At 35.6% G+C, this 27,906-nt stretch overlaps 1 protein-coding gene across 1 annotated transcript; it reads right to left on the bottom strand.

The window, feature by feature from the left end:
* Positions 1 to 399: 399 nt before the first annotated feature.
* LOC148940997 (profilin-like) lies at positions 400 to 27,484 on the bottom strand. Its single transcript, XM_089105171.1, has 3 exons — positions 27,270 to 27,484; positions 7,753 to 7,924; positions 400 to 616 (listed from the first exon to the last, which is right to left on the bottom strand). The coding sequence occupies exons 1-3, from the start codon at positions 27,384 to 27,386 to the stop codon at positions 516 to 518; spliced, it is 390 nt and encodes a 129-aa protein (XP_088961297.1). The 5' UTR covers positions 27,387 to 27,484; the 3' UTR covers positions 400 to 515.
* Between the last annotated feature and the right edge of the window lie 422 nt (positions 27,485 to 27,906).

Below are 27,906 nucleotides of genomic sequence, written 5' to 3'. Positions count from 1 at the left end.
TGATAAATTACTGGGGGGTGGCAACACTGATTCTCATAAGGCTTAGAAGAATATGGAAGAGGAAATGGATCGGAGTAAGGATAGTCAAGAGGTGAGTTATATGGCTACATAAGGCGCAGAAGCATTAAAAAGGGTGGATTAGATGAGTGTGCCAGAGCGAATAAGAGGGTTCCAAAAATAATTTCTTGGGGCATTCGTTTATTCTCAAAAGATTTTAACTCTGCGAAACTGTTCTATTCAAAAATAAGACAAAGATAAGCGAACCCTAGACATTTTTCGCAGATTTTCACCAGCCGCAAAATTACAAAATTTAGGCAACCGAATTTTAGTAACTACGTTAATAAATACAAACACCTTACAATACACATAGTATTTCTATTGAATTAACAAACAAAGCCATTCCAGACTAATTAATAGCTTTTATTGGAAAAAAAGGAAGAAAAATGCAATTTGACCACTTTTCAAAAAATTACAGAATAGTATAAGCTTACATATGCAAAATAAAAAACATGTTCCTAGTACCCATATTGCATAAGGTACTCTCCTAGTCGTTCAACGACGTTGGCGGCTTGCTGGGGAGTGCAGTGGGTCTCATCATAGATTCCTATGACAATTGCTGAAATATGAAAAATAAAGAAATTACCAAACATGCGTGATAAGCCACATGTTCCAGTAAGACAACACTAATGATACAATAACACTCTTGCTCACTTAAAGTCAAAAGAAGGTTTTAAGAATTTTAGAATTCTAAAGAAATTTCAAAACTTCAAAAATTCTATAGAATTCTCTTAGAAAAAGAAGAAAAAATTCAAATGAAAAAAAGGTCAGAATCTCGAGCCACAAACTAGAACTAAAATCTCAGGACTTGACTGGAACTTAACCAATTTAGAACAACTCTTACCTGACTGTCAGTGATTTTATTCTTTTCTTTTTTTATATACACGAAGTCTAGGATTTTAAAATATAGCAAATACAATTTATTAATTGAAGGTTCTCACTACAAATGTGTCTCCTATGATGAAATACGCAACAGCAGATTTTGGGAAAACCGAAACCCCTTGGTCCCTTGAGAGCCCAATAATGGCGTTTCTTTTGCGTGGTTGGTTCCGTGGTTTAATCGTGTTTTGCCATTTTTGCGTTTTCGACAAAACACGTAACAGCATGTTTTAACAAAACTTCGTTTTTTTGCGAAACACGAAACATCATGTTGCCTGTTCGACTGTCTGTTTCCTCAAACTTGGAACTTGCTCTTTGTGCGCGTTGCGTGTTCCATTGGTCCCTATCCAGATAGAAAAAAAAGTTATCTGTAGATGACAAAAGAAAAGATAAGATGGAAGGGAAGAAAATGGACATAGATCCTGCTGAATATGCGTTTTTGAATAGAGGCCAAGGTGAAACATATGTGTACAAGAAAACAGGCAAGTAAAAAGCTCAGAATTTTTCCACATGTTTCCACAGTTTTGAATATTTTGCCACTTTTCCTAAAATGCGTTTTTAGACGTTCAACCAGGAACATGGGCAGAGAACACGAAAGCGACAAAAACTGCGTTTTTGGGCAAGAACATGAAACTTGGAACATGAACCATGAAACACGGAACTTCAAAAAAAAACGCAGCTAATGATATACTAAAAAAAGCGCAAATCAATCGATCAAGCGTACTCAGTCTGGAGGGGGATCAAACATCAATGCAACAACAAAGCTCCACTCAATACTAATTTGCAAAAAAATTTGATTACCACATTCGACCAAAGGATGCATGAATGCCGGCAAATACAGAGCTAAAAAACGCGTTGTATCAACGCGTAAAGACTTAAAAAACTATTGCCACTATTAGAGTTACAGTGCTTATTTGTCTGAAAATCAAAGTAACGAGTAGCTAAATCTACTCGAATGGCGCATGCATGACCAAACGGGATGCCTTTAAATGATGGGTCAACAAAACACCTTACAATAATAGTAATTACGAGATTAAACTCAGAATTAGTCAGTAAACCGACAGCTTTTAATAGACTAAAGGCCATTTGGAGAAGCAGCAAATATTCTTTGCGACTAAAGCCACGTCTTTACAGTAGCTATATGCTCCCCATACTCCTCTATGATAGGGGGTGCTAAAAAATGAATCAACAGCTTGAAAAGAGAAACCTTGCATTCGAAAATATGTGCCTTAGGAGCAAAGAGTATAACCCCAAAATCCACAGTAGAAAGGACTAGTCTCTCATTACTGTTGTTCTAAGGAAGAAGCGGTGTAAATATTTAGGACATGTACTCTGTATGAAAGAAGGCCTCCTTCTTCGGACAGTCTACAATTGGAAACCAAAAGGCAAAAGAAGACGAAGCCGTCCGAAGAAAACTTGTGGCGAACTTCTGACCGAGATTTGAGGACGGTTGAGACCTCATCAGTACTTGAAAGGCAAGACATCATCGCTGTGGTACCACTTCGGGACGAGTGGAGAGGCTTGGTCGATGCCTTATAATCCACCAATAGCTCCCCCAAATGGCAACATAATTTTAGAACAAACCGCCCTAGATGGAAAATCAATGGAAAAATCAATTACTATTAGTCCTTAGATGGAGCTGGCGACTTCTTTCTTCCCTCTCGTACACTAAATTGAGATTCAAGTTTCTTCATTTCTACAAGCCAATTTTAATAGGCAGTTCGAATTGCAGAAAAGTTCACTTGACAGTCTGGTTATGCAATTCTAACTCCTTGATAAAAGGTAAGAAGGTTACTTTTTACCGTTCAACATAAGCAATTCTTTAATTTTATGATTATTAACAAAAAAAAACAAGTTTTTTTAACTGAAAGTAAGGAGCGACATTAAAACCTAAAACGAAAATAAATTATTCTTATATGAAAGGGGCTGTCCCCTCCTGAACGCGTCACTCTTTAGACTAAAGTTTTTTTTATTGTTTTAAAAAATAAAATTGTGAGACACTGTCAAACTTCAGCGTAAAGAGCGAGGCGTTGAGGAGGGGACAGCCCCTTTCATATACGGAATAATTTCTGTTCGTTTTAAGTTTTAATGTCGCTCCTTACTTTCAGTTAAAAAAACTTGTTTTTTTTAAAATTTAATTTCTAGACGTTTTTTAATTAATGCAACTTTGATTTTGGCTCACCGTACATGAATAATTAAAACGTAATTCGCATATTAATTTTCCTTTTTTTGGCTAATTGGCTTTCTCAAAATCTTGTTCTGACGAAACTTGCGAATTAACTTACGTAACGAATTTCTATATTCGTATCTTTTTATTACGTACATTAGGGAGTTCGCTCCCTAGTCAATACCTCGCTCTAGACGATAAAGTTCGAATTTTTTTAGAATCAAAAACCCCTTAAACCCAAAGGCCGTTGAATGAGACTCTATAGATATATTGAAAGTAATAAAAAAAACTTTAGAGTAAAGAGGGAGGTATTGAATCGGGGGTGAAACCCCCTCATATACGCAATGATTTATGTTTATCTTAAGATTTAGTATCGCTTCTTACTTTCGCTTGAAAAAAAACTTGTTTTTTTAATCAATTCCCGACTGTTTCTTGGATAATGCCGGGGTAACCGGTATCCCGTTCATGGAAATATTCTTTCCCCAAAGGAAATATCCTCCCCCGTAACCCCTACGCCGACCCCCCACTAGAAAAAAAATTCCTTTTGAACACGCCTGTATACTTCCCAATAATCAAAACTGTATGTAAACAATGGGCAAAGTTATAACTTGCAGCCCTTCCCCCAGGAATTGTGGGGGATTAAGTCATCCTCAAAGACATATTAATTAGATTTTCGACTATGCTGAACAAAATGGCTCTCGCAAAATTTTGATAGGGTGACTTCGGAAAAAAATGAGCGTAAGAGGGGACCAAGTTGCCCTCCAATTTTTTTGGTCACTTAAAAAAAGCACTAGAACTTTTAATTTCCGTTCAAATGACCTCTAGAGCGATATTCTAAGACTTACTAGGTTGATAGGATCACCCCTGGAGAAAAAAACAACAAACAAACAAATAAACACCCATCCGTGATCTTTCTTCTGGCAAAAAATACAAAATTCCTCATTTTTGCAGACAGGAGCTTGAAACCTCTATACTAGGGTTCTCTGAATACGCTGAATCTGATGGTGTGATTTTCATTAAAGTTCTATGATTTTTAGGGGTTGTTTCCTCTTTTTTCGAAAATAAGGCAAATTTTCTCAGGCGCGCAACTTTTGATGGGTAAAACTAAACTTATTTGAAATTAGCATAAGAATTTGATTCTTCTGATGTATCTATTGGTATCAAAATTATGTTTTTAGAGTTTCGGTTACTATTGAGCCGGGTCGCTCCTTGCTTACAATTCGTTACCACGAACTGTTTGTTTTTTCTTGTTTTTTTGCTTATGTTTGTGTATTATTCATTTTGCACTGAGGACAGATGAGCGGATGGTCTCGACTGAAATATTTACATTTTCGATTTTTTTTTCTCTGGCTGTAAATCACTTCAGTTCCCGGCATTTTCTCAAAGTGGCAGGACATCTGTCGGTGGAGGGGGGAGGGGGACTAATGCACATAGCAGAATTACATGAAAAAACGCACAGATACTCAAACTGACGTTATTTTGCTACAATAACGGGGTTCTTTATAAAAAGACCTGATAACGTTTATCTTGAACAATAAGCCAATCTTATTAGTGACTTCGGCTCCACAATAATATAAAATAGTCTGTTTAAGATAATATCTAGAATAGAAGAATCCCATCTCCCGCCAACAAGCCCATAGGGGTTTTCTTAGCAAAAATGTTCTGTATTTTTTTTGTCAAATAAAATTATAAAAAAATATCTATTAATTGATTCACAAGATCCCCCTGATTATCATGGCTATAACCAGGGAAGTATCATGAGTTTAATCACCCCTAAGAAACGTAAGAAAAAGACCCCCACCCCCCGAGGAAATCCAACAGCTGAAACGTCGATTCGGCAGCAATGGCTCTGGCGGATTTTTATCGTTTTTATCCCCAAGAAAATCAAAACAAATTTTGAAGCCAAAAGACACTTTCGCGGTTTTTAGCCCCACTATCCTTGGAGAAAATCGTGATACCCACCAAAAGGTCAGATCTGAGAGCATCTATCATGCATTAAAGACTTAAGAGAAAATATTAAATATTATCTACCCGGTTGACTGATCGTATTTCAAACACTAGGCTGTACGAAAAGTGTAGTTCAATCCCGCTTTCTAGGGCTTTAATGAGAGAAAGGTTGAGATGGCTAGGGCACGTTTTGCGGATGAAGGATGGCAGATTGCCTAAGATTTTTCTTTTCAACCAACCGTCTAGGACTAAACGGAAAGCAGGTCGTCCGCGATTGGGGTGGGAGGATGTCACAAAGAAGTATTTAAAGGAAATGGGAACTTCCTGGAAGGGTGTGAAGAGGGAAGCATTGAATAGATTGGGATGGAGGAGGAGCTTGCGTAGCTCTGTTGGCCCCAGGCGGCTTGGTGTTGCGGTGAGTTGTTAGTAGTAGTAGTAGTAACAGAGAAAAGCACATGGGCTCTGAGATATTAAATCCATAAAACTATTATATAGATTCTAACTATGCAAAAGAATAATTCGCCCAGAAGCAGGACATCTGCAATCTACCTGAAGGACAGGTAAGTCTCTAGAGGGTATACTGGGCAGGCATGAGCCTATGGGGGAAAAGCATAGATTTGAATTGTTTTTCGGGAAAATGTATTTATAGTGAAAACAAAAGAAAATTTCTTAGGAAACTATTTTTAAACGCTCCATCTTACGGATGGGGTTACTTTCCGGGCAGGAAAGCAGAAGGCCAAACCAAGATAAACCTTATCTGACCACCCCATTTCTCAGTTATATAAATTATTATTTTCGCTTCTTCCAACTATCCTTGAGATTTAACATTGTATTGTATTGGCTATAAATCAATTAATTAATCAAACAGTTCGTGGTAACAAAATGCAAGTAAGGAGCGACTCGACCAAATAGAAGCCAAAACTATACAATGAGTTTTGACAACAAAAAATACATCAAAAGAATTGGCTTTTTATGCTAATTCCAAATACATAACATTAATAAAGTTTAAGGTTGCCCATCAAAAGCTACAAGCCGGAGAGAATTTTCCTGATTTAGGAAAATGGGGAAGCACCTCCGAAAAGTCAAATTATCTTTCCGCCCTCCATTACCTCTTGCTCTTTCAAAGCAGTAAAAAACTTCAGCCTAACGAGCAAGGGGTAGAGGATGGGACAGCCTCCCTTATATATGGAATCATTTCTGCTCGTTATAAGTATTAATATCACTCCTTACTTCCAGTCCAAAAAAAAACTTGTTTCTCAGTTAATATGAATAAGAGCCAATGAACGTACGATTAAACTCAACAAAGTTTGTACTGGTCCACTAGTCTCATTCCGTGTTCGATATTGAATTTTACTCTTTTTTTTAAGTCCACTATTCTATGAATTTAACAACACCATAAACTTAAAACATACGTAGCTTTTTTGTCCATGCTTTGATTACCAAGTCCAAACTTAAAATAAAACAATAGTTTCGTTGATTGAATTGTTCTCGGCAGATTCCACAGAATAGCTGAGACATAACTTGTTGAAAATGTTCCGAATCAAACTTTACTGAATTTTTTTTTTTATTGATTAAGTTTCATAAAAAAAAATAGCCCCGTAATTTGAGACAGCAACGAGTAAAAAAGGATTGAGTTATTTGACTTCCCTTTTTAACATAAGCTTTAAAAAATGATGTAATTGGCAACAAAGATAAGGCACAAAAAATAAACCACATTAATTAAAGCTTTAGTTAAATATAATTAATAATTGATAAAATTAATAATTCATAATTAGTTAAAATCACATTAGCTAAAAATAAACCACATTAATTAAAGCACACTTCTTATAATATTTTTTTTTCATGTTTCGAACTTCATACAAAAGAACCCTATCAGGTGTGGCGTTATTTTTGAGAGTTGAAAATCCGCCAGCAAAAATAGGTAAATACCACAACTATCTTCGTTTCTACAAAAAGGGAAATAAAGGAGCATAAAACTCAGCATCAGAGGCAAAATACAAGACACAAGTAAATTGTGTTCCAAAAAATCCCATAGCCATCAAACATTTCATGGGATCCGAATATGATCTATCTGTATGGCAAAAAAGTAATGTAATAATAGTAGGTAATAAGAAGGCCCATTAGTCTAATTGCACGCAAAGGGGTCATAAAAAGTGGGGCTATGATACTAATACACTGAACTGTTGATAAGTATCTGAACTTTGGTAAAACAGCAATATTTTTAAATATAATAAACAAAAAAAATAGAAAATATGCAGAATAAAGGTACAATTGCAACAATTCAAAAAGTAAACTGTTGGTTGGGGGTGGGAGAATAGCGTTGAGGACAGCCTTAGAAATTCAACATCCCCAGAAAAAAATCCCGAATAAATCACAGCAAATTCGCTAATATTTAAGACCAACCAAGAAAAGCCTTTAAATATGCAAAATAAAGCTGGAAATTGCAACTCTTAAAAAGGTAGACTTTTGGTTAAAGAGGGGGGAGGATGGTGTTAAGGACAGAGATTAAATCGATTTTGAAATAACACATTTGGTTCTCCCATGAGGGGGGGGGGCTTTGAACAGCCTTAGAAAATCAATATAGCCTGAAAAATAATTATCGAATTAATCAAAGTAGATCCGCAAATATTTAAGAGCAATCAAGAAAAGCCTCTAAATCCGCAGAATAAAGCTACAAATCCTAAGGACAAATAAGAATGAACCTTTTTCCGTTTTGATGCAATGAATTCCCTGCTTCATCTTCTTCCCTCTGATAACTCTGTCTGATGCTGACAAGAAAATATAGCGCGTGCCAGCTAGGGTGAGACCATTAGCCTGGAAATATTCGTGGTTGGCATAATTGGTCGCTAGAGTAACTAGCTCTTGCTGTGCAACCTGAAATGAAACAGTATTTAACTTATGAACACGGCTGCACATAAAGGGATTAAGGAGAACCACCCTTAATCCCTTAAGGGTGGGAGAGCAAAGGGATTAAGGAAAATATGAGATTATATATAAACGAACCTTTTTTTTTGGCACTTAAGGAAGTTTATTTCGGTTTGAATCAAGAGAAAGTAATTGTTACACTTCAAATCATTAAATTGTCTTAAAATATAAGAGTGGCAAAGCTGAAAAAAAAATATTTTCATCTTAGGTCTGTGCATACCCAGCAACAGCAATTTTCCAAAGCGATGCATACATAAATGTACTTAAAGGAGTGTATAGGCTACGCATACCTAATATCCCCGCATTAAGGAAAAAATCGCCAATATCGAAGCCAAAATCCATAGAATTTACCTCAACTAATAAGTCCCCATCTTGTTGGAAATTAGGTTTCATTATTCCTGTAAAAAAAAAGAACGAACAAGATTTTGATGGTGTATGATACGTAAGATTGATTATTTCCATACATACGAATAAAAATATTTCCAACGTACGAATAAGAATATTACGTACGATTAACATCATATTTTCATCTTGGGAACATATATTCATACCTGAGAACAGCGATTTTCCAAAAAATTTCTTTGGTTGTTTAAAAATTATGAAGTTTTTAGAATAGCACCACATTTTTGTCAGAGGTGCCGCAATAATCGTGAAAATAAATAAACAAAATTAATTAGTTGAATGCTTTTGCCCATAAAAGTTAAGAAATAAAAATTTGTTGATTCCCAAAAGGCTCTCGATTATCTACCACTAAGAGCATGGATTGATGAATAACGGAATTTCTCTAAAGCCTAAACAGAAAGGCTGAGATGCAAAGGTGAAGATAGCTCATTTTTCAGTCAATGCAGACAAGTTCTGTCCCTCCAGCCCTTCTGCGTGGTAAGGCATGTGGTTTTGAGACGAGAAGTGGCCTACCTTCTTTTACCCCCTTTTTACCCTCTTTGAGGTCTACAATCCGGAAGGAGTGCTTCTGAATAGACTCAGTTTTATCGCCAAGTTCTTTCAAAAATGGACTTAGCACATTCATTAGACGAGTCAGCCTTGGCAAAAGGCAGACAAGTGCTGCCTCCTCTGTCTGTTAGGGTAGAAAGGCAGTCAGTTTTAGGATCGAGGAAGTTTACCCTTCTTGTATATAATTCAAGAGGGAATGCTTCTGAATTATTTCAATTTTATTCCTAAGAGTTCAGGGTGCTAGAGTAGGTTTGAAAATAAATAATAAGAAGACTAAGTCGCTAAGGTTAGGAGTAAGTGCCGATGAAAAGGTGACGTTGGATAACGAGAAGATCGATCAGGTGGACACCTTCACCTACCTTGGTAGTATTGTTAGTAAAGACGGTGGGTGCATTCAAGATATTAAAAGTAGAATAGCCAAGGCCCAGGGTGTTTTTTCGCGGTTAAAAAAAAAAAAGTTTGGAAGAATAGGAAGATAAGTCTGCAAACCAAGATTAGAATATTGGAAGCTACAGTGATGACAGTGGTCAAATCTGGCTCTGAAGCATGGGCGCTCCGAAAAGTGGATGAATATTTGCTAGATGTTTTTCCAGAGAAATTGCCAACGTATTGTTCGGGGTACCCGGCTTAATGACCGTATTTCAAACAGTAGACTGTACGAAAAGTGTGCCTCAATCCCGCTTTCTAAGGCTGTAACGAGAGAAGGACTGAGATGACTAGGGCATGTTCTGCGGATGAAGGATGACAGATTGCCAACGATTGTCCTTTTCGGCTAACCGTCTATGGTTAAAGGGAAAGCAGCTACTTCATGGTTGGGGTGGGAGGATGTCATAACAATCATTAATTACCAATGATTACTTGTTCATACTGTCAGGCTAAATGAAAAAAAAAAAAAATATATAGCTCCTAAAATGCTTTTAATCCAAAGGAATCCGTTGCAACATCGCAGTCCGTTCTACATTTGAAATAATATCAATTGCCAATAATTTCTGTTATCCCCTGTCTAAGAATGAAAATAACACCAAATAAGTACAATCATTTATGATAACTGATTTGTGGAACACAGGCTAAGTTCTTTTGAAAGATAGGGATGTTAGCGAAGTGAAAGCAGAATTCTTAGCTGATCCACTGAAGCAGTGCAATATATTCAATCACAGAGGCACCAGAAAAGGAACAAACACAGGTTAAATCTCTTCTATATGCGAAAGGTTTTATGCAGAGATTCAGAAGCCTCTAGAGCTATCACACAATCTACAGACACTAGTAGCAGAATTGGGTGAGTGAACAGTCCTGGTTGACCTCAGTAATAAATACTTCAACGTTGCTGGCACACATGATTTCTTTAGACATGTTGTTCCATCCTGAGATTAAAAGAATTGAGAAGAAGCTATGGTGGACTCTTGAACCTGTTTGTTTTCAAAACTTCCTCGAGTGACATCTAGTAGTTCAGATACTAGGGAGGAAAACTAACGATGGAAGTTTAGAAGAGTTAAAATCCCAAACGTGAATTGCATCTCATTATAGTGTCTAGTCCTGAGGTGTTAGAAGTTTTAGTCTTTTCAAGTATGTTTTATAGTGCAGGGTTCCAAGACATGTTAGAATTTCTGCGCCTCTTTCTAGAACCTCTTAAGTAATTTACAGTAATTAATATATCAGGGAGATGCAGCAACAATCCGTTTTCAAGGTGGATGCAAATAAAAACAGCTATGTTTAGTTTTTAGTTAGCTCCAGTTTTTTTTAAACCGGCAGTTATGTTGACAAGACCTAAAACACTGTCTGATTTTGTCATTTGTACTTAAGTATACTAGAAGTAAATTGCAATTATAACCCTACAGTCTTTCTCTGAATCAACCATTTCTAGAACTTCTGGCTGCATTTAGTGGAAACAATATTAATGGTAATGGTAATTCAGATTCAGACAAAGGGCTTTACATTTTTAGAGGATAGATTCAAGCATCCAAATGGTGGATGATAATGAAGATAATGAAGCAAGGTGTAGCTGGAGTTATGATTTTGAGTAATAAGGCTACAGAATTTCGAGCCACCAGCAAATATGTATGAATCTGAATAATTTTTGGACAGGGCAATAGTATACAAATTGAACAGCATTGATTCAATGATGGTACATTGTTTGGTAATTGTTTGAGAGACTGTAATTTGCGTGGCAAATGCAAAAACGAAGCTCAGAATTCAGTTTAAAGAAGAACAAGAGCAGGATTGTTAAATCTATTTTGTGAATGGTACCAAAGATTGTAGCTTGTGTGGCAAGTGTTTGGCAAGATGAAGCTCAAAATTCAGTTTAAAGAAGGACTAGTGCAGTATCACATAATATGTACTGCAAATGGTGCCGGTGTGCCGATGATGGCGCCTTGTGTAGCAAGTGTTTGGCAAAACGAAGCTCATAATTCGGATTAAAGAAGAACCAGTGCGGGATCAAACAATCTATGCTATATTTTACAATGACGATAGTTCAATGTGTGGGAAGTGAAGCTCAGAATTCAATTCAAAGAAGAACCAGTGCAGGATCACATAATCTGTGTTGTGGATAGTACTGATGTACCAGTGACGGTTCCTTGTATGGCCAGTTTTTGGCAAAGCGAAGCTCAGAATTCAGTTTAAATAATAATGAATAAAGGATCATATAATCTATGTTATGAATACTGATAAAGACCTATTCTGAGCTCCCAAACAAGTAAAAGATGAACCTTATCCAGTTGGAGTAAGGTCTATTGGATAAGATAAGACAAGATAAAGTTTTATTCTCAAAATGACTTATGAGCAAACATTGCTAAACTTGAATTTATAATCAGAAAAATTAATTTAATAAAAAAAAAAATTTGGGAAAAAAATTACAATAATCTTGATAAAAGAAAAACAGTGAAAGGCCAGTCAAAAATTAAAATCAATGCAAAAAAAAACTGCAAAAAATACAAAAAAGCTTAAAAATAGAAAGCAAGAGCTCATAGCAATTCAGATATATTTTAAGCATTTAAAAAATTGATACAAATTAAAAATTACATTCAGGCGCGTAACTAAGAGGAGGGAGGGATGTGGGTCACCCAAGATGACTCCTTCCAGGAGGCGGGACAGAAAGAAGAGATTAAGAGAACAAAACAAGTTCGGGGTCACTTCTAAAGTATATTACGAATACGGAAGATCAAACTCCGATTTGTGTAAACATCAAAACAACCATTAGAAACGTTGTGGTAGAACGTGGTCAGGATTCAGAAACAGAAATTGTGTGTACCAAAGTTGAATGTGTTACTGTGGAATCCAGAAAAACCTCAGCTGTGATAGCTGCAACCTACTAAGAGTGAACCCCAGCCCATCTTAACCAGGAGTTTAGAAAACCATTTTGGAAAAAAAACATGGCTAGTAAGAAAGAACTACAAATTGAAATCAATTCAGGAACGGTACCTTTTTTTTCAATTAATCTACAGCCTACACTTAAAATGCCACCCTCTATTCGACGCATTAAGTCACACCAATTCATTCACCCCAATCCAACTAAAAATACCTGCCTTACTACATCCCACACAACTCAGCACAAGTATCGATCCCTCCTACTCCATGCCACGTTGATCCCTCCAGTCCCAACTGTCTAAAGAGAAGATGTCAGTAGCAGCCAAGGCTTACGATGGAGAATACGCCTCCGAAACCGCGGTCCCCTACACATTGAGTCACAAACATGGAGTTCATAGTATTAATTTATTTTCATTCCAGAGCATCATGGACAAAATCCAGTTATTTATTATATTTTATTATTTGTGTAAAATAACTGTCCTGATCTGTTTCAAGTATCATGCTCACAAAAAAATCTATATAGTTGCAGAGCATTAATGTTATCCAAACAATTTTTTTTTACTAGTCCATTTTAAGCCATGGATGGGGGGAGGGCTATTTATTAGACTCACAAAGAGGAGGTGGAATTTTTAGAGTCTGCCCCAGGTAGCACCCATGCTAGTTACAGCACTGCTTACATTAATTGTCAGAAGACATCAGAAGACAAAAAAAAATCAAGCAAAACTAAAAGAACAAGCATATAAAAACAACTCAAAACGACACCTGAACTGACAATGCACAACAATGTTTGCTAGGGTTGTAGCAACAGGTAACTAGGGTTGAATCATTGTTGCATATGCTTTCAATGTGTGCCAACATTAGTTCTGCCTGCTATTGTTCTTATTCATTGTATTATTCAATTTGCTTATTACGCATTTTTTTAATAGGTGCTCTGATCTTAAATGTACAAAACAAAAACGTTTTTCAAGGCTAATGTCTAGTTGGCTAGAAAATCCATGACACGAACGTTGGAAAATTAGAGTAAAAATCATTATATGGATTATAATAAAACAGTTTTGAGTTCAAGGAGAAAAGCATTACCAATCAGTTTTTATTCTGATGCAAATTCGAGTCCCATGCTGAAAGAGGGCTAATAACCAAAGATTGATACCAATCAATTCCCTATTTAACACTTTTTCCAGATATGATAGTCACCATCCTGACAACTTCATTCCAGCCTCCTCCTCCTAATGGGACTGGATATAGTCCTTGGTTTTATACAATATTTGCTGATTTTATACGGTTGCCATTATTATTTTTTGTACTTATCCTTTATCAACAGCTGATTCATAATGCCAAACAAAGCAAATTTGACACAAAAAAGCAAACTTTTGCATATAGCCCAGGGCTATGTCAAAAACTTTTGCATATAGCCCAGGGCTATTTCAAGCCTTGGATGAAATTGTCATAGTAATTTTATATCATACTTCCAATTGGCATCACAGTTAAAACATGACTGGCAGCACTCCGTTTGAATGATGACTTTAATTTTGGTTACTATAGAACCTGTATATTGTGTAGGGTTGTTTTGAAAGAGACTAAGCAGTAGGTACCTGCAATGCTTTAAGACTTCAAGCAATATGTTGTTTCAAGCTGAAGGGTGAATTTATAAGCTTCCAGAGGAAAGATAGATCATAATTTTTTGCAGAGGTATGGAGAGCTTGTAGCATAGGGGGAAATACTTACAAGTGATGAAAAGCCCATGGAAGGCACTAGTGATTAACTACATTTGGTGTCAATAGCCCATAATCGTTTAACATAAAACAAATGTTTCTTATTAAAGTAATCCCTACATTTGATTATTTTTTTTTTAATTATATGCTACACATTAATTTGCTCAGGAACATTGGACTTTACCCCCTGGATTTTTGCATATTTTCATTTTTTTTCTTAAAACAAACAGCTGTCTCAAATGTTTTGTCTGATGGCATTAATGCAAAGATTGTGCCCCTCTGGGACAAAATAAAGGGAAATGGCGATTTATGAGGTACCATGAGGAACCTGTATATTGACTAGGGTTGTTTTGAAAGAGACTAAGCAGTAGGTACCTGCAATGCTTTAAGACTTCAAGCAATATGTTGTTTCAAGCTGAAGGGTGAATTTATAAGCTTCCAGAGGAAAGATAGATCATAATTTTTTGCAGAGGTATGGAGAGCTTGTAGCATAGGGGGAAATACTTACAAGTGATGAAAAGCCCATGGAAGGCACTAGTGATTAACTACATTTGGTGTCAATAGCCCATAATCGTTTAACATAAAACAAATGTTTCTTATTAAAGTAATCCCTACATTTGATTATTTTTTTTTTAATTATATGCTACACATTAATTTGCTCAGGAACATTGGACTTTACCCCCTGGATTTTTGCATATTTTCATTTTTTTTTTTCTTAAAACAAACAGCTGTCTCAAATGTTTTGTCTGATGGCATTAATGCAAAGATTGTGCCCCTCTGGGACAAAATAAAGGGAAATGGCGATTTATGAGGTACCATATTTTATTACTTAGGAAGGGTACTTGAACTCAAAATTTCTGCTTGACTGAGCCCTATTTTCTATTGACTACTAACTATGGTTATTGAATCCTTTAGGGTTTTTTGGAGAGGAGGGGGAAGGGGGCAGCATATAAATCAGTCAACGTTCATTCTTTCAATTCTTTATTTCAGACTATTCTACTTGCATTTCATACTTAATTAGTTTTGAAGTATAGAATTTTGTTCTGAAAATCAAGTATTTTTTTCTGCTATTGTCTTAGAGAATTTGATTTTACGATAGTCATATTCAAAAGAAGGACTGCTAGCAACAGGGAATGTATGTCTAGTCAGCAGGAAGCTGTTCAGTACAACTTTGAACCTGATGGTCAAATGACAGAGCTTGCTTTCAAAGATGACGAAAATATCAAAGTAGACATTGAGAGCTAGAATAAAATCCACTTGAGAATGCAACAATGGGGAAAATCCAGTCATTGACAAAGAGAGCTTGTCCCTTCCCATGCTGGTTGATAGAGATGGATCCCAGAGCTTTCTACTCCATATTTATCATCTCATAATCAGACAAGAACCCATCACATTTCAAAGAAATCTCAATATCTAAGAAGCTACAATTCGAGAAAGCAAACTTGCGGCCTCTAGCCACAAAGGGGACTTCATCTCTTTCCCACCTCCTTCTGAATTAATTGCCCGTCAGATACTTCAAACTTCTGTTTGGTAACCCCACGAATGGATATTTGGCCTATCAAACTAATCTGTAGGCAATTCTGAACAAAGAAACCAGTTTGTAGGTGACCAAAAAAGAAATGGAGCAGCTTTCAGGTATCCACTTATTTGTGATGATTATCAAAGAGCCTAGCATCTACCACCAGTAGGAAAGACCAACAAGATTTCTGCTATTGTTGATGTTATGTCAAGAGACAGGATGATTATACTTTACGAATTTGTTTATGTCAGTGAAAACATCAATATCCTCCCGAATTGCCAAGGTACACATGACGCTTTTATAAATAATAAATACTCATTATAGAAATAGTAGCAAACAGCTAGAAGTAGACATAACATGACAAGAAAATATAACACACAATAAAATGAAATAAATATAGAAATGAATCATCAAAACTTTACACAGCATTTTCAAAAGCTTCATCATTGTAGTGCTTCAAAAAGTACAGAATAAAGAAAAAAAAAATCGTTTTGACGCCTTTTGGGGTTGAGGACAAAGGAATTAACATGATGAAGTGTGAACTCTTCTATATGTAATTTACTGGCTGGTTTATAGTTCCTGAAGATCCTGTAAAATTTTGTGATGGGCATCAGAGCTAAGGCCCCCCCCCCCCCCAAAAAAGCATCATAAAGCAATGGCACCTTTTTGATAGCTTCTGAAGCCCCAGCATCTACAGGATGTCCTCATAGAAGGTGGGTACTTCCGTATCATACTGACAACAGCCAAGAAGTGAAGTTAATCCTAATGAAATATACCAAAATATAATCAAAATACAATACTTAATTAACAAAATCATGAAAACTACAACAGAGAATTATAGAAAGCAGGCCGCCCAGAATACATTACATTAAATATCAAACCTAACCAACTCTCTTTATTAAATATTTAATTAAAATATATCTGCATAGTAGTTTATCTCCCTCAGGTTAAGCTGATTATCTCCAAGTGCACACACAGAAAAACCAGTTTTACTACATATCAAGAACAAAGTGTGGTTGGTATAATGCATAAGTACCAGAATGTGTAATTTGTTCCAAGCATTAATTGTCACACCTGCTTCTGAATATTTTCAAGCTTTTCATTTTGGATAGCAGCTAAACCTGGGTTTCAAATAGGACAAGTATATTGGTTTGTGATTGTGCATACATAAAGTATAGACTGCATATAATGGACATTTGGATATTAAAGCTAGCATGGCATGTAAATGATTTTAGGGAGAAGGAAGCTTTTGGAGGATAGTCTATATATGTGACATTTCATATTTCCTATGATATTTGCTTCTAGAATTTTATTTCATTTTAATTGCAAGTCCAATGTCTTCTTTGGACAGGATTGTGGTTATTAAGAAGCTAGTATTTTTTTTCCCATGACCACACTGCCTTTTCTATGACGAAATCAATAAGAATTCAAAATAGGGATAGGTCCTTTTATTAGACAGTGAAACAAAAATATAAACAAAGACTAAGTATTTCAATGACACAGTTGGTCATCATCATCAGTAGAGTTACTAACCTACTCTACTCTTACATCAGTTAGTAACTCTACTGATGATGATGACCGACTGCATCATCAAAATATTTAGTCTTTGTTTATATTTTTGTTTCACTGTCTAATAAGAAGCTAATACATAGAATATGATTCATTTTTCTCTAACTGCAAACATTACATTCTGAAGATCATGCTGTAGCTGGGAAAATATTGATGAAGTGATGATTTCCTCTGCTAGACTTTCTGAGGTGCAGAATGATGGGAATGATACAGTTGATTTGTCATCAGCATACTTGTGGGAATTTTGTATTTCCACTAGGGTTGGGTTGAAAACAATCAAAAAGATCAGAGGTCCTATTTGGGGTGCTCCACACATGTTTCTTGAAATTTAGATATTTCACTCTCCATGTGTGGAGCACATTGGTTTTGATCCTACAGGAAATATACATCCATTCTCATAAGAAATTGCCAAACACCTATTTCTTTTCCTCCGTTTATGACTATCAGGTGTTGGATACTGTCAAATGCCATCACTATGTTGCTGAGTAGGATTTCTGCATGATCAAAACAGGTAGCCAAAATAGGGCTAATTGCCTCAGAGCAATTAGCTATCAACTCAATAGAAATTTCTACTGTACAATTACCCCTCATGGTTGTGAGACATTTGAGTTTGTCATATACTACTTTGGATAACTAATCAGAATTTGTTTTATGGTCCATTTTCCAGTAGCTCATCAAGAGATGAGTGTCTACCACATATATTTGAAAAAAGTGTTTTAATCTGATTAGTACTTAGAGGTTACCTTCAATGCCATAAAGTGTCAGCTGTTTTTGAGTTTGTCCCGTAATTTCCTAAACCTTTTGACTTCCAGATCTTATTAACCACTTGATCACCAAATTCCTTTTTAGATTTCTTTATTTTAATACATTAGACCCCTGTTTGACAGCCAGAGAAAGGATTTGAATGCTAATGATGAGGCCATGGAAGCTTTCTCTATATAATTGAACTGGGATTTTAATTATAAATGGTACAACAACAGCTGTATCATTGTTTGTTGGGCCTTTTCTCACTGACAACTTCCAAAGATGGGACACAAAAACAGCAAATGAATCTTGTCCATCCCTACAGGATCACAGAGCACAAACCTTCTATGGTAGAGAAGATCCAAATAATATAATTATTAAATTGCATTGGATAGATGTTCAAAGTGATATTAGAGGCTATTCTTTCTCTTTGGATTTTTCATGGACTGAGCATATCAGTAAAATTAGATTCTCTTGCAACAAGAAATTAGGAGTTATCCTAAGATGCAAAAGTCTTCTCCCTGATGATTCTGCCACTTTTCAATTCGTGCATCAGACCTGTCATGGAATATGCCTGTCCTCTCTTTGCTGGTGCACCAAAAAGCCACATCACTCCACTCCAACATATTCAAAATAGAGCAGTGTGTGCAACAACCTCTGGCAACATGAAAGCTAAAACCCCACAGCTGATCCAGGAACGTCTTGATGTGGCATCCATGTCGATTTTCTAGAAGTACTTGTATAACCCTCCATCAGAGGAGCTATCAAAGCTTGTTCCTGATAAAGCAAAGCCCTTGCAATCAACTCGCCAAAGTACAGCTCACCAGGACTACCTTGAGCAGGGTACTCCCCGCCAAGAATATCTGAAAACGAGTTTCGCCTGGCAAACGGTTACCACATGGAATAGATTGCCGGCAGAGGTAATCCTGAAAAATTCGTCCCTTGACGCGTTCAATAGAAGGTATAACAAGTACCTCAGTGTTAGAAAATGAGGTAACTACCAGGACTAGCGGAAAATCATCATTTGTGAATCTTTGTGATGGAGCTGTGAAGCCTAATAAAAAAAAAGTGTCAGTAGTTGATACATGGATGCTATATTGTTGGTATATGAATCAGCAGGGTCAAAAGTACAAGAAGTGCATCTTTCAATTCAAAACTGAAATAATAAACTACTTCATGAGCAGCAATGGAACAGCTCTTAGGAACCAAGGTAGGCCCAGTGCTTGGGTGTGGATGCTCCATCTACACCTACAAGACCAAAAATTATAAAGCCATGACTGCATGATGGCTTATATTGGATGGGCTCATTCAATGGCCTGAGATAGTTATAGACAAGAATCATTGTCAACTGTGCCATGTCTATGCAAGAATCAGATGCACTAGGTGTGTTATCTGTTTGTCTTGTCTAGGGGTGGAACTGCTTCAAAACTTCCAATGCAGGTGAAGGCATATTTTTATACCATTTTATGCATAGCTTCCAGGAAGCTGACTTTGTTAGTATGAATAATCAAACAGATGACATCACATGATATCATGTTCAAGAAACCTAGAATGAACTCAATAACATAAAAACAAGTATTTTACTTTCATATTGAATCTCTGTGATGGTCGAAATGCACACAAACAATTTTTTTCATTCACATTTTCATAACTTAGCCAGTGGTGTCAATTCACAAAAATATAAGGGAGGTGGAGAATATATTTTTCAATATCTAGCAAGAGGAACAATTTCATTGTTTTTCAAATTTCTTCAATACTAAAAAAAGGTATTTTTCAGTCAAAATACCAAAAAAGATATTTTTCAAAAGCTTTCAGTTTTTATATTTACAATTCATAGAATAAAAGTCACTTCAAAATAATTAATCAGCTTCAATATAACTACCAGAAGACTAGAAAACGGAAGGCTTGGTTCAAGCTGAGGCAAGACTTAGGTCAATTTCACCCAAGGCCATACCCAGGATTTTTTTTTTCAGAGGGGGTTTTACTCAAAGGTTTTTTTTTGGGGGGGTTTTACACAAAAAAAAACTAAAAAAACGCCTACAAAATTGGTTTATATCCATTTTTTTATGTTTTCATGAGTCAAAAAAACATTTCGGGAGGGGTTCAACCCCCCCTCTGGGTACAGCCTTGATTTCACCCTTTAATTCTTTAGTTAGTTTTCACTAATTTACTGAAAAATGAGGAGTCTTAGTAGAGGTTTGCTTATAACACTTAATTAGGCTACATCTCATTTTATTAGATCTTTAATTTAATTCTGATGAGTAAAATGGATCAATTAAGGTACTTCAATAGGCTAGCATTCTTTTTGGCAGAGCTAGAAAAGTTAGGCTATCATAGATGATAGTTCCATTAATTTTGTGAGAGAAAGGACCTGAAGGTTCTATTTTTTTTAACAATCTCAATTATTGTATTTCCAATAAGATCACACATGCTGAGTTAACATCACCAACTAGTGGCAAAAAGCAATAATGTTTAATCATCAAGAAGGGTGCTGCACTGAGAGGATATGAGACTTCTTATGGTAAATTGAATTTCATGGGACCATTGACTTTACATACTGTACCCTATCAATATTGACATCATCATTAGGTCACACTGGGATGCATTATACCAGGTATCCGGTCAATCTATGGCACTGGAATTCCAGCATAATACAATGTTTTTCTCTTAAATCTGAAGTCAGGCCTCCAACACTTTTATATTACAAAAGACCCCATGACTTAACACAAGACATGCCATTTGGTTAAAATGAGGTCCTAAAAGCACTACATGAGTAAAAAAAAATCCTCAAAAAACACTATGAGTTAGTGTTTTGTGTAGAAGAGAAGTATTTGTATACACATAGGCTAGTTATGAATTTGGCTGGGTTCACTTCCAAAGCATAGCAAATCCTTGTCTGCTCATGAATAGCAGTCTGGCAGCTGTCTCCTAAATGCAAATACTTGATGGCATTTTCTAAGTATTTCCTAACTCAACTTATGATTATTCTGGAAAAACAAAAGCCAAATCAAGAATTTGTAGAGAAGTCTATTAGGAGATGCTCTGTCTAACAATGATAAGCAGTGAGTTTTTGCCTCTTCTGCATCATTCCTATCAATACAATTGTAATACAAAACCAACATTTCATATGATTATGACAGCTGTTGTGATTACCTTGGATCAGTTGTGATTTTACTTAGAGTGAAAATGTCAGGTGTGAGTAGGTGGCCTACTTAAGTGAAACACACTTCTTTAACAAATTTAATGAATTCTGACAAACAATTGAAACAAAACTGGCGGCAATCTTTCTGAACTTTGTAAAGTTTCCCAACTGACATTTTCAGTATCCTGTGGGGGTGCAGGGGGTTTGATCTTGGCTCAGTAATACAGGATCCAGAGATCAAAGCCAGCTGTAGCAACACACTGCAGGGACCTTAGTAGTCAAGAAGCATTGTTAATCCAATTACTTACCACTTACATTTTTCAGTGATACTAAGAAGGCATCTGAGCTGATTGAGAAAGTTTTGTGAACTTGGGGTGCCAGAATTAGTTTGAAAATTAATAAGACTAAGTTGCTATGACTAGGAATAAGTGAAGGTGAAGTTGGACAACAAGATGGATCAAGTGGACAGCTTCACTTTCATAGGTAGTATTGATAGCAAAGATGGTGGGTGTAGTGAAGATAAGTCTACACACAAAGATTAGAATATTGGAATCTACAGTGATGACAGTGTTCAAGTGTGGGTGCTCTGAAAACAGAAGAGCAGTTGATAGATGATTTCTAGAGAATTCACTTTCTGATTGTTTTGGGTACCTGACTAACAGACAGTATCACAAATAGTAAGCTGTACAAAAAATGTGATACAGTCCTGCTTTGTTCAAGAGCTATAATGAGATAAAGGATGAGATGGCTAGGACACATTCTACTGATGAAGGATGACAGATTGGCAATGATTGTTTTTTGCCAACCATCTATGGCCAAACGAAATGCAGGTCATCCCCAAATGGAACAGGGGGATGTTGTAAAGAAAGATTTAAGGGTAATGAGAACTTCCTGGGAGGGGTAAAGAGGCTTTGACTAGAATGAGATGGAGGAGGAATGTGCATAGCTGCATTTGCCTCAGGCGGCTTGGTGCTAAAGTAAGTTTCTAGTAGGAGTAGTAGTAGCATTCCAAGAAGTCTTATTACTTATGCTTAGCATTTATCAAGACATAAATGATGTTGGAGGTTAGGAGGATTAATACTCCAAAAAGTAAAGATTAGTTAACAGATAAGTAACAGCTGTTAACCCAGAAAATATAGGATATGTAAGTGATGTGATATGTAAACAAAATATTTAATCTTTTCAAAAATGGAAAAAAAAATCATGAAATTATATACAGAAAACAAGAAGGGAAAGTAAGTGTGAAATATAGCACACCATAAGAGATTTGTAAATAAACTTCATTTATAGTGGAGCACATTATAAGTATCTTTTGCTATCTTCTACAGGTTATATGCATGGAGATTAGTGTTAAGTTGACAACTCAAAAAGGACAAGCTTCAATGCACTATAAGATTCACAAACTAGGATAAAATATATCATAATTGGAAGGGTAAAAATTGTAGGGAAGTCTTAACTTGCTAGAGACAGATGCTTGCATAAAGCCTACTATATCTATTTGAAGTCAAAGCCATGTTTTTAGGTGTTGTTAACTGGTGCATTACTTTAGCCCTAATTTTATCTTAACACTTGACAATATTTATAATCAACCTTACAAACAGGGATAGGTTAAAGGCAGGAATTCAAAAGCACAGAAACTAGACCTACCTAAGGCAGTAAATTTTTGCAAGTCATATTATTGACTTACAAATAAACTAAACATACCACTTGATGCCTTTTTTTATGCTCTTTCCAAATATAATAATGATTTTTGTCAGAAATAAATTTTACCCCCATCCCTATATATACCAATTCAGGGTATATATTTGCACATTAGGGGGGTGGGGGGAAAGTTCAAACTTACCTCCCATTTAAATCAGAAATAAAATTTACCCCCACCCCACTAATGTGCAAATAAATACCCTGAATTGGTTATATATAAGGGTGGGGGTAAAATTCATTTCCATCAAAAATGATTATTAGGCCATATTTGGAAAGAGCATAAAAAAGGCATCAAGTGGTATGTTTACTTTATTCACAAGTCAATAATATGATTTGTGAAAAATTTACCCCTAAGGCTGGGGTCTCTAAGAAAATCCTGGAAAGTTAATTTAAAACTAGCACAGCCCAAAGTTAAATAATTTATCATATCATTCCTAAAAATGCATTGTTTCACTTTACCCCTGATGGATGAATGTTAAGCCAGATATCCATTTTGACTATTGGAAAAAAATTAGTTTATAAGCTAATATAAAATGGTACTATCCAATCTCCTTATAATTAAAAATATTTTTGCCATCTAGTTGGAAAATTTTGCCCATATAGGAGAAATCTATATTTGCCAACTAGTTGACAAATAACTTCTCCCCAGCAACACTTAATTTTGCCAACTAGCTGGAAAGAAACATTGTCTCAGAAAACAATTCATTTTCCAACTTGTTTTCCAACATGGTTTTGACTTCAAATAGATATAGCAGGCTTTATGCAAGCATCTGTCTCGAGCAAGTTAAGACTTCCCTGCAATTTTTACCCTTCCAATTATGATATATTTTATCCTAGTTTGTGAATCTTATAGTGCATTGAAGCTTGTCCTTTTTGAGTTGTCAACTTAACACTAATCTCCATGCATATAACCTGTAGAAGATAGCAAAAGATACTTATAATGTGCTCCACTATAAATGAAGTTTATTTACAAATCTCTTATGGTGTGCTATATTTCACACTTACTTTCCCTTCTTGTTTTCTGTATATAATTTCATGATTTTTTTCCATTTTTGAAAAGATTGAATATTTTGTTTACATATCACATCACTTACATATCCTATATTCTCTGGGTTAACAGCTGTTACTTATCTGTTAACTAATCTTTACTTTTTGGAGTAGTAATCCTCCTATCCTCTAACATCATTTATGTCTTGTTAAATGCTAAGAATAAGTAATAAGGCTTCTCATATAAGTAATCTTGGAATGCTACTACTACTCCTACTAGAAACTTACTTTAGCACCAAGCCGCCTGAGGCAAATGCAGCTATGCACATTCCTTCTCCATCCCATTCTATTCAAAACTTCTTTACCCCTCCCAAGAAGTTCTCATTACCCTTAAATCTTTCTTTACAACATCCCCCTGTTCCATTTGGGGATGACCTGCATTTCATTTGGCCATAGATGGTTGGCAAAAAACAATCATTGCCAATCTGTCATCCTTCATCAGTAGAATGTGTCCCAGCCATCTCATCCTTTATCTCATTATAGCCCTTGAACAAAGCAGGACTGTATAGATGGATGAATGTTAAGCCAGATATCCACTCTTTGACTATTGGAAAAAATTAGTTTATACGCTTATATAAAATAGTACTATCCAATCTCCTTATAATTAAAAATATTTTGCCATCTAGTTGGAAAATTTTGCCCATCCCTACAGGAGAAATCTATATTTGTCAACTAGTTGACAAGAAACGTTTTCCCAAAAAAACATTTATTTTCCAGCTAGTTGACAAATAACTTCACCCCAGCAACACTTAATTTTGCCAACTAGCTGGAAAGAAACATTGTCTCAGAAAACAATTCATTTTCCAACTTCTTCACTAGCGACTTATCCCCAGAAAAGCTTAATTTTGTTAACTAGCAGGAAAGAAATAATACCCTAGAAAACAATTTATTTTCCAACTCGTTGACTAATAACTTCTCCCCAGCAATACTTAAATCTGCCAACTAGCTGGAAACAACCATTACCCCAGAAAAGAATTCATTTTCCAACTAGTTGACTTGTAATTTCTTCCCAACAAAACTTTATTTTTCAATAGGCTTTCACCCTGGCCTATTTATTATAGGCTGGGCTACTTGAAACTGTGAGTGCATACATCTCTAAGAATAGAAGGGTAAATTAGTCAAATTTCCAAATATGGTAATATTTCAGTTTAGCAGTACTTCTCAAAAAACATGGTAGGCTAACGAAATAAAAATTTCAATGTTCTTATTTCATGCTCTTTTTTAATATATTAGTTGTTATCGTGACAAAAAAGCAACCCTCTCTCCCTGATGATCCCATCAATATATACAAAACTAAAAGAAAATTTCAAAAAGTGGATGACAATTTACTAGATGTTTTCCATAGAAATTGCCTACAGATTGTTCTAGGTACCCAGATGACTGACCATATTTCAAACAGTAGGCTGTACAAAAAATGTGGCTCAATCCTGCTTTCTAGGGTTATAATGAAAGAAAGGTTGAAACGGCTAGGGCACAATGACAAATTGCCAAAGGTTTTCTTTGTTGGCCAACTGTCTAGGGCTAAAAGGAAAGCAAGTTGTCCTTGTCTGGGGCAAGAGTATGTCATAAAGAAAGATTTAAAGGAAATAGGAACTTCCTGGGAGGGGAGAAGTTACTAGTTAGAAAATGAATTGTTTTCTGGGGTAATGTTTGTTTCCAGCTAGTTGGCAAAATTAAGTTTTGCTGGGGAGAAGTTATTAGTCAACTAGTTGGAAAATTTTTTGATGGGGCAATGTTTGTTTCCAGCTAGTTGGCAAAATCTAAGTAGCCTATTGTTGGGGAAAGTTATTTGTCAACTAGTTGGAAAAATTGAGTTTTACTGGAGAGAAGTTATTAGTCAACTAGTTGGAAAATGAATTGTTTTTTGGGGCAACGTTTGTTTCCAGGTAGTTGGCAAAATCAAGTATTGCTGGGGAGAAGTTATTAGTCAACTAGCTGGAAAAGCAAGTTTGAGGGGGAGAAGTTACTAGTCAACTAGTTGGAAAATGAATTATTTTCTGGGTCAATGTTTGTTTCCAGCAACACATGACTTCAAATACTTGAAAATCAAGTATTTTGCATTAGGCATCAAGACATGGCTAATTGTAGAAAAAGCCAAGACAGATAGTGCAAGTGATTGAGAGGAAAATCTGGGATAAGCCCTTTTTAGGATTGTATAAAAATGATGTTAGAAGGAAATTGGATAGTAACATTCTATATAAGCTTATAAAGTAATTTTTTCCAATAGTCAAAGGGTAGAATCCCCTTTTTCAATTATTGACTTACAAATTAAGTGAATATACCATGCCTTTTTTTATGCTCTTTCCAAATATAATAATCATTTTTGTTGGGAATGAATTTTAGCCCCACCCCTATATAAACCAATTCAGGGTATGTATTTGCACATTCGGGGGGGGGGGGCAAATTTTATTTCTTATGTAAATGGGAGGTAAGTTTAAACTTTACCCCCACCCCCTAATGTACAAATATATACCCGGAATTGGTATATAGGGGTCAGGGTAAAATTCATTTCTGACAAAAATGATTATTATATTGGAAAGAGAATTAAAAAAGGTGGTAAATTTTTACCAAATCATATTATTGAGTTAGGAATAAAGTGAATACACCATTCAATGCCTTTTTTATGCTGATTACAAATATAATAATCATTTCTATCAGAAATGAATTCCAGCCCCCCCCCCCTCCCTAACCTAACATAAACCCCACCCTATATGTGCAAATATATATCCTGAATTGAAATATATAGGGAGGGGGGCTAAAATTGATTTCCAATAAAAATGATTGTTATATTTGTAATTAGCATAAAAAAAAAGCCATCAAATGGTATATTTCACTTTATTTGAAACTCAATAATATGATTTGGTAAAAATTTACCAAAAAGGCATCAAGTGGTATATTCACATGATTTGTAAGTCAATAATATGATTTGGCAAAAAAAATTACCAAAAGTTTAGCTGGGGCAACATTTATTGTCAACTAGTTGGCAAATATAGATTTCTCCTATAGGCCTACAGCTGGGCCAAATTTTCCAACTAGATGACTAAAATGTTTTAAGTATAAGGAGATTGGATAGTACCATTCTATACAAGCTTTTAAAGTATTTTTTTCCAATAGTCAAAGGCTGGAGTCCTTGTTAAGCCTAGGCTACTGTACAGGCTGTTTATCCACTAGGCTAGTCTATATTTTATAATAAAGAATGGTTGTAATGTCTCATGATAAGATACAGACAAATTGGGTATTATAACTCTTTGGTATCTGAAAATATAGTGAACTGCATATTTATCAATTAAGAGGGGGGAAGTAAAGTTAAGTAGGCCTAATGTGCCTTAAGGAATTAGACAGGCTAAACTAGCCTGTTTGTGATTATTTTTAGTGTTTCTTTCACATGGCCCTCAATCATTAGGTATTAGGCTACCAAAAGCACAATCAAAGACCCTAATTTTGGTTGTAGATTTATTCTTGAAACTTTTATTCAGGTAGCCTAGCAACAACCTTCTGAGCTGAAAAAAAACTTACCAAAACCTTAACAGTCTATAATCTCAAAAGAAAAAAGAATGGTTAGGCCTACAATAACATGACAGAAAGTTTTTGAACAGAAAAGCTCACATTTAAATTCTCTGATTTTGCCCACAATGCACCATCTGTTCCAATTATGGCCCCTTGGCTGATAAATCCTCCTGCCAAAAGCTGTTTGTCAATATAATCTTGCCAAGATCCACTCATATTTGAAGGTTTCCTAAGATTTTCAAGGAAAAGAAAGATAGCCTAAGCTAGACAGTAACTTCTGATAAATGGCAAATGATTCACACCCTTTGACGAGTTGCAGACTTTGTCCAGAGCACTATTTGACATCTACTTTTATCAATTTCTCTTTTTTTAAAGGTAGCGCAAAACCGAGTTTTAGCGGCTGAATTAAACTTAATCAATGGTCGCAGGACGTTACACTTTTCTTTTAATTCTAAGAAAAATTTATAAGAGCAAACTTCAAATAAAAGAAGTTGTAACATAGTCGCTTTGAATTCAAAAAAGGTTCACTTTAAATATGTCTTTTATTACCAATACAAGTGGGTTCAAATCCATCTATTACAAACAATTTACAATTCTTATTGATCAGGGACAAGTGTCTGGCAGAGAGGGAGGATCGTTTGTCTGAATAGATTCTGTTTCCTTTAGCACCTCGTTCTCACTAATAAAAATTATCAGTTCTATATTCTATTTGAAATCTGGATCATTACGGACGCTA

This window comes from Artemia sp. Qi Xiang Cuo, chromosome 19, assembly GCF_049724085.1.
Source record: "Artemia sp. Qi Xiang Cuo chromosome 19, ASM4972408v1, whole genome shotgun sequence".
NCBI classification, from domain to species: domain Eukaryota; kingdom Metazoa; phylum Arthropoda; class Branchiopoda; order Anostraca; family Artemiidae; genus Artemia; species Artemia sp. Qi Xiang Cuo.
This window is presented reverse-complemented; position numbering and strand designations above follow the sequence as displayed.